The sequence below is a fragment of the Cryptotermes secundus genome, unplaced genomic scaffold, assembly GCF_002891405.2.
Source record: "Cryptotermes secundus unplaced genomic scaffold, Csec_1.0 scaffold391, whole genome shotgun sequence".
In the NCBI taxonomy this organism is placed as follows: Eukaryota; Metazoa; Arthropoda; class Insecta; order Blattodea; family Kalotermitidae; genus Cryptotermes; species Cryptotermes secundus.
Window position 1 is genome coordinate 2,682,498 of NW_019737394.1, and position 8,288 is coordinate 2,690,785.

Consider the following 8,288-nt stretch of genomic DNA (forward strand, 5'->3'; position numbering starts at 1 on the left):
CTCCTCTAACCTTGCTCCTGCTCCCTTCCCCTCTCCTGCACTGATTTCCCATGTAGACCTGTCCCTTCCTTTCCTGCTCTCACAGTTGAGTTTATTTCCGACATTAGTCTGCTTGCACCTGCTCTCACTGTTTATTTGCTTGCAGATTTTCTTATTTTTCCTTCTACCCTTGAAGATGGAGGCGATACGTTCCTCCAAAACGTTGGTTAATACCACATCTACATGGCGCCACATCCCAGAAGACCGCTTTCTTCATAGTCACCACCATATAAACCTCAAATCCTATGAGACAAATGTTTAACTATATGGACTTTACCATCGGTTTCATTTAAACATATTTCAATCAGCCTAACTAGTTTCACAGGTACCCCAAACTCAGTGAGAATATTGTAAATACTTCCCTCAAGGGTGAATCACAGTTTTCTTGATGTCTATGAATAGCTGATGTACTGTCTCACTGTACTGCCATTTTTTCTCCAGTATCTGACAAATGCAAAAAATGTGATAACATTTTGTATGAATTTGATACAAGTGATATCCCATGATAATTACTACAGTCAGTTTTATCACCCTTCTTGTGAACTCCTTCCACTGATCAGGCAAGTCTTCCTTATTGTGAATAGAATTAATTAGCTTATGGGTCTTAGAATATAATATTTCATCCCATGCTTGAATCAGTTCTCCCGGAATCTGATCACTACCTGGCGATTTATAACTTTTCAACTTAGTAACAGCAATTTCAGCCTCAAATGGGCTAGGATCAGGTACTAACAGCTTAGCTGTATGTATTTCTATCTGCCTAACATCAATGACCCTATGTACATTCAAGAACTGAGAAAAGTATTTCTTCCACCTATTCAAAATGTTGTGGGAATCTGCAAGCGGCTCACCATTCTCATCCTTCACTAAGTTACTTCTAGGTTGTTAACCACTCACAGGTCTTATTGTTCATTGCAAGCCCATCAATTTTGTCTTTCAGATATTCTTATTGTTCTTGAAATGCCTGCTGGTTTCATGTCTTATATTGTTCAGTTTATCCCCATTTATTTTGCTTCGATCCTGCAACCACTTAAGTTTCGCTTGTTTCCTCTGATGTAATAATTTTGAACATCCTTGGTCTCAGTCAAGATAGCTGATTTCACCTGACAAGAAACTAAGCACCTCCCACATATAGGTCTAGAGGGTTACTCCTAAACTAACCTATTAAATGGCACAATATTCATAGTTAAGTACTGACTGACTGGCTGATTTTTCAATATCCATGTTGTTAGTATTTTGGTTTATTTATCATGACTGTGAACTGCATACATTTTACAGCATCAAGAGGCAGGACGTAAATGGTTGTTGAAATGGAAAAAATGTAGAAGGATGTGACTGTGGCCTACTTAAGGTACTGTACCATCATTTTACTGCAGGGATTGAAATATATCATGAATAATCTTGGAATACCTGGACTCTAGACAGAGATTAAAACATGGAATATATAGAATATGAAGCTGCAATTGTATTGCTGACAATAGGAATCTGAAACATGTTGTAAAATCTCTTTCCTGTTGAATATGAATTGATTTAAAACTTCTTGCAGGAGTGTACATATATCTGCATTGTCATGATGATGTAATGTGTACCTATTTTGTTGTGCAGGATAAAGTACTACAAACAATTTTTAGGAAACCTGAAACATGGCTGCTAGATGCTTAAGCATAAAACAAATAATATACATATATAAGATATTAGCATAATGAGGGACCTAGCAAAAATAATGGGAAAATAATGAAATATAAATCAGGAAGATGAAGGACTCAGTAACAGATCCTGAATATGTACACTTCTCTCAGCAAATGTCATGATAGTACCTTGATGAGGCCACAACTACTTCCTTTCAAATCCTTTCCAATTCATCAGTCATCCTATCATTCAATGCAATATAGTTGATACTGACAGCATTGTAAAATAAACTGCCTGAAAGAAATTTCTTCCTCTTTGGGTACATGAAACATTACATGCTGGAACTATATGACCTTGGAAATCAGTTGGTGTTTGTAGCTTTGTTCAGTGTCGACTGCATATTTCTACTGAGGCACCTGTGCATTTCAGTATAATAATACCAGATAATGTAAAAGATAGTAAGAAAAATATTATCACATTAAACATGAACAAGATTTTAACGGTGACAAATACTTTTACTGTGATAAGTATTTTTCTTTATAAAATTACATTCAGTCTTGGAATTCTGACAATGGCGAACAGGTCACCTGATATTCAAACTAAGGCATATCATATGGTGATTAGCAGCTTATACATCTATATCTGGGTAATTGGAATTCAACATTAGGGTACGTTAATTGCTTGTAATTTTCCACAGATATTAATTTTACACCTAGAATAACAATATGATACCACATTCCAAAAGCAAATATTGCTATAAAGTAGTAAGTAAGTAAGTACACACTATGCAGCACCTGCTGCAAGTTCTATCACCTTTGAGATTCGTGCGCACAAGTATTTGTCACAAAGTAGTGCACTGGTACCATGGGCATTGCCAGGATTGGGGGGGGATTTGCTTATGAAGTTACATTTTAGGAGTTTAAAATATTTCTAATGATCACTCTAGGGTCACTACATTGAAACACAATGGCACCACATTTACAATTAATTTTACACTTTACTATTAGAATTTGGTACACTTCCACTCTTTTTTCAATTTAGATTTTTTGTCCATATTTTTTTTTGGGGGGGGGGACAGATGTTCGACCCCCTGCCCTTCCACCACAGCACCCATGATTGCTACTGTGTACTGGATCAAGACAGTTTTACAGTTCACAGTGTAATACAATCTACAGTGGAACCTCGCTTAACGAGCATAATCTTACTCGTAATACAAAACACTCGTTAAGTGAAGCAATTTTTCCCATATAAATTAATGTAAAATATGATAATGCGTTCCATGCCGAAAAAAATACTAAAAAAAAAATATGTATAACGTTTATTCAAAGAAAATTATATATACATTGTTAAGGAGTGTGAATAATCTTCATCTTTTCTTCTATGCGGAATGAACCAACCTGGAATGCAAATTCGATTTGTAGAAAAAAAAAAAATCCATATGAGGAGCAACCTTTCAACATCTTCAAGAATACATAACCGTTTTGTAGATATTCTTGTCACTCCCTTTGAAGCATCTATCTCCTTAATGTTGTCCTTGTTCCTGAGGATAGTGCAAATCGTTGATGTAGACCGATTGTATGTGCGTGCTAGATCAGCGACGCTCACACCACGTTCTCGCTTTTCAATGATTTTACATTTCATTTCTATGGTTATTTTTATTCCCTTATGGCTATCTTTTTGCGGCTTTTTCTTCGGCGACATTTTTGCAAGGGTTATTAAACTTTGCACAAAAAAATCACAAATAATATGTCTGAACACAAGTTGGAAAAATGTGTGATCACAAGCGACACTAAGATGCTAGCGGAACGAGTGCTAAACAGAGACTGATGTAGCAAGCACACAATCCGGGACTTCCCCTCTTGTCACTCGTTATGTGAAACGTTGCCCGTTAAGCGAGTCATTTTTTTACAATTTGTTTGGCTCGTTATGCAAATTACTCGTTAAGCGAGGTTCCACTGTTCCAAACACATCACAACTTCAGATATAATTAAATGTTGTTACTGCGTATACGGTAGTCACACTCTGTGTGGTAGAATGGGTAAAAGTATAAATAGTATGCAAGGAAATGTGTTCAAAGTTGAAAATTTTAACCCCCAAAACAAACTACTGTGTATATATTTGACACTTTTAAAATTAACCAGACTCTACAAATATGTACACGGTACATACAGGACAGAATATACTGGCACTTTTGCTTCATATTTTTTAGAAAAGGAGGCAGATTTTCTGAAAGAAAAAATTCTTTATCAAGACTGTCAAATAGGTAATATATAAATACACCCAGATATGCAGTCTAAGATTTATAACTTTTTCTTGAAATTTATATCACAGTCAGTAAATGGCTTTTCACAAAACAGTACCAAAAAATGGTAATTTAGGCAATATATAAAAAAATAATTTCACCATCTTACCAAGCTTTCATAGTTAGTCCAAATATATGGTTGCATAAACTTAATCCTTGGAATTAGCTAGGTTTCAAAGTGCTTATGTCTCAAAAGTTGAAGTAAAAGATGTCCATGTGGACCACTTGAAATAGCGCAACTGTCTCTGAGGAATGTGGATGAACATTTCTCTCTGCAATAGAGAGATGAAAACTGAAGGAAACAGCATCTGTTGTGATGTGTCATGGCCTTCTGGTGCTGTAACTAATACAGATTCAGTACCATATTTCATTTCAGTACAAAGTTAAAAATAAAAGTATCTGTATTTAACAGTTTTATATCTATGAGGTACACTGGCAATACCTATATTATACTTCTTTGAAACAAAATATTAATTTGAAGGTTGGCTTTTTAAACCATTGCATTTTTGCTCAGAATACATAATAATACTTCTCTAAATGGAATGTGGAAAGATACAGTTTGAAACCATATGCAACAGAAACCCCTGTAAAGGCATCATACCCAGTACAGCACTGAGGTGAAAGATTTTGGTTCAAGGCCTATGAAGGAGTCTGCATAAATTCTTTCTCCTTCATTCTACAGATGGTCACCATCTTCAAGGGTGGGCAGGTGATTTTCCTTGTCTGGTGACTTACCATCAGAGTCACTACTCTTGCTCTGATTACCAAATGCTATGCCTGAAAAACAACAAGCCATTGTATGACGAATGAACACTTTCACACTTACATAGTATGCAGCATTTTCAAGACTTTATATAATCATGCTTCCCATCAGCAATTTGCCATTTCGCTCTCTTCCCAATATCCTAGATCATTACCTTCTAACATGAGTTTTCTCTTTTCTTCCATGGTCCCAATAACAGACATTCAAAGATATTATGACATATAGTATTCTGTACTCTTGCCAATATACAGATTAGCTATGGCTTTAGAGTAATGACGATGAGAAGGAAAACAAATATACAGATGTAAGGTTTCTGTTTTGTTTCCTACTGTGAACCTAATTGGTATGAAATTTACTCCATATGAGTACTTTTGCAAATATGTGTTACAGCCATGACTGTGAAATTAGGTGCAAGTTCTGTGGTAAGAGTTTTTGGATGCAGTTCAAATCCCCATTCCCAACTTCTTTTTATTACATGAGTAAATTTTAATTTCATAATTTGGATGTTATTTCTTCTTAAAAATTTTAGCTACTCTGTGCAGCGATACTACCAAGGAGAATAACCCTGTCTCAGGCAAGGACCAGGTACCTCAGCTTGGTGGCAGTAATAACCGTGGTAACAGTAAATAAAACCAAAATTAAATTGGAATCTGTGCTTATTGTAAAACTTACCCAAGTTCAAAAAGTCAAAATTAGTGTAAAATTACCTCCAACAGATAGAAATTGTTTTAACATGAAAATGGAAAGGAATATGAATTCAATGGAACCACCTACTTGAACATTAATTGTCTGACTATAATTTTGTTCTGTATTTCACTTCCTGGAATTCATCTGAGAAGAAACATCCCTGTCACAAGTGGGAAAGGGTTAAGCTCAACCATGAATATTATATGTGTAGAATATTGTAACAGAATAGTAATGGAAGTAAGAAAAAGACAACTGAAAATATGGTTTTCTCTGTGAACTTCAGGCATTATTTGGCTCACAAGTATATGGCATAATATTCTTATCTGGAAATAACCAATAAACATATACATGGCTGAAACAGAAAAAGCATTTTAAGGTCCTCTAGGAATCACTGATTTTCTGGGTTTTATCGATGTGGATGCCTGCAAATCATGCTGTTGAGTACCTTAGTACAGCAGCACTGAGGTAAGAACATTCTTATTTTTAATGTGTATAAATTGGTAAACATTTATATAGTAGTACACTGGAATGAAATTGAATATTCAATAATGTGATACTATGATAACTAATGTCAACAGATGTAAAGACAAAACTGGAAGCTCCACTACATGGACATATACAGAGTGTATCAAAACTCAAGGACAAAACTTCAGGATCGGACTCCTCATATAAAGAGGAGAAAAAAAGTGTATGACAACATGGTTCTGGAAATGCATAATTACAGAGTTATCTGAACTTTTAGTATCGTTAGTGCAATCCGACACCCCCAACACTGTTGCAGTTACACTGAATACGTCTGTAACAACAGCTGCAACACTCTGGTCACATATCAGAGGAAATGTTCAAATTGACCTCCTCCTGCCTGAATACAGGCCTCTGCTTGTTGTTGCACTGAGTGCCGCACACAATTAAAAATGCCCAGTGTAGTGCGTACTGTCTGACAGGCTGCCACAATGTGCGCATGGAGAGTTGGTACATCAGCAACAGCAGTCGCATACACGACAGACTTTAAATGTCCCCACAGGTAAAAGTCCAGGGGTTTAAGTCAGGAGAGCATGGTGGCCAAGCAATCGGTCCACCTCTACCTATCCAGCACCCAGGATAATGTGCATTAAGATGGCTGCGGGCAGACAGACTGAAATGTGTGGGAGCACCATCATGCCGCTGCTTGTCTTTACTACATGTGCAGTGGCACGCACACAGCAAGACCACACAGAATAACACCTGTACAGTGTGGAAACAAGAACTAGCCACTGCAGCACTTTACGACATAGGGCGAGTAACCCTAACAATTCTAAATTTAAAATTTAGAGAAAATTTTAAAGGATTTTAAAATTATAACTAAAGATTTTATAGTGCTACTACAGGAAAACCAAAATTGAAGTGTGCAAAATAATCTACATACCAGACAGATATCAACGACGTAATGTTGATAATAACGAAGAAAGTAACAATGTGTTTTTTAAATGTTAAATTTTAGACTGGGTTCAGTGTGGCAGTAACGTAAGAGCATACACCTGATGATGGCCGTTAGAGGCCGAAACATGTAGTGTAGAAGAGAGCAAGATCAAAGACGTATAATATATATTGTTTGCACTTGGGACGGAGTTTGTGTCATTTGTTGTGTAGAGTGCAACAGGATGCTTAAATATAATACTGTAATTATACATTTCCGGACCCATGTTCCCATGTTGTCATACACTTTCTTTCTCCTCTCTATATGAGGAGTCCGTTCCTGAAGTTTTGACACACCCTACATATATATATATATGAGAAGGTAAGACAAAAGTCCACACATTCCTAATCTTAGTATTAAATGAAGCCAAGTACTCAGCTTCTTGCTTGAGCCAATGAGTCCCTGGGAAAGTACTCCCTTATACGTGGTGAGCCTCAGAGCTAGTCTGGATATAGTGGCAAGATCAATTCCTGCCCCTGCTAGAAACAAATCCCATTAGACCAGTGCATAGCCGGTACTGTGCAGCTGAGGTACTCAAAATTAGAGTTATATGGAATAACAATTTAAAACTAAAGATTAATGATAAGTACTGGAGTACTTTGGTTCATAATAGCCATTAAGTATGTACTTACCATTTGAGGATCTCGTTGATGTGGTCCTAGTAAGATGAGGCTTTAAACTTTTCTTAGAAATCATAATTGATAAAGACCTCTTTAAAGGTGCATCAGAAGTAGGTATATCATCAAGGTCGATCCCTAAAACAATATTTTTCATTCCATTGACACTATCTACAACACCATGCAAATGTTAAACATGTATAATACTGTAAGTAGGAAATATCATGCAAAATAATATATCCAAATCAAATAAATGATATATAATAGTAGATAATAATCCTGGTTTTACCGAGTGTCTTGGCATTTTCCTGCCTGCTCTGTTCCAGCATCTGGGACCGTGCCTTTTTAGCTAATGTTTTGCGGGCATACACAGCATTCTTCATTATCACAGGCATATTGGCATCCAACCGCGCTTCTTCGGCAATGTGTTCAAAGAATTCTATAAAGTAAAATAACAATTTTGACTTTGTACAGGTGTATAAATATTAATCCTCAGTCTCAGATTTCACCAGACAAAGTACTGTCTGTGCAGAGAAATATCTGCCACTTCACAGTTACTGTCCAATGGTTTGAAAGTTATTAGAATGAGACAGTGTTTTTAGGATGACATTTAGCAAGACATAATGGATTCAAGAGTGAGTGAATTTTCTGTCCAGATACACAATCAGTAAGTTGATTAAACAGTGGCCTCCGTAGTCTAGGGGTAACGTTCCCACCTCATGACTCAAGGTACGCAGGTTCAAACCCGGCGGAGGTCATGGAATTTTTAAGGGCGGAAAAATTCAGGGAACAAGA

At 36.5% G+C, this 8,288-nt stretch overlaps 2 protein-coding genes across 7 annotated transcripts in view; one reads left to right on the top strand and one right to left on the bottom strand.

The window, feature by feature from the left end:
• LOC111870342 (ubiquinone biosynthesis monooxygenase COQ6, mitochondrial) overlaps positions 1-8,288 on the top strand; it is a 110,917-nt gene that overhangs the window by 101,959 nt on the left and 670 nt on the right. For 2 of the 6 annotated variants that reach the window (XR_002843827.2, XR_002843829.2), the window contains one exon: positions 5,263-5,885. The gene's annotated coding sequence lies outside the window, so the exon portion shown is untranslated. Of the gene's footprint in view, positions 1-1,317; positions 2,906-5,262; positions 5,886-8,288 lie in introns of those variants that run through there. The other 4 variants (XR_002843828.2, XR_002843830.2, XR_004513646.1 and 1 more) reach the window with 2 other exon arrangements.
• LOC111870341 (pleckstrin homology domain-containing family D member 1) overlaps positions 3,454-8,288 on the bottom strand; it is a 31,870-nt gene continuing 27,035 nt past the window's right edge. Inside the window, exons 10-12 of the mRNA XM_023862535.2 lie at positions 7,783-7,932; positions 7,509-7,631; positions 3,454-4,747 (exon numbers count right to left, since the gene is read on the bottom strand). Of these exons, the coding sequence (XP_023718303.1) occupies positions 4,647-4,747; positions 7,509-7,631; positions 7,783-7,932 (374 nt within the window). The 3' untranslated portion in view covers positions 3,454-4,646. The remainder of the gene's footprint in view (positions 4,748-7,508; positions 7,632-7,782; positions 7,933-8,288) is intronic.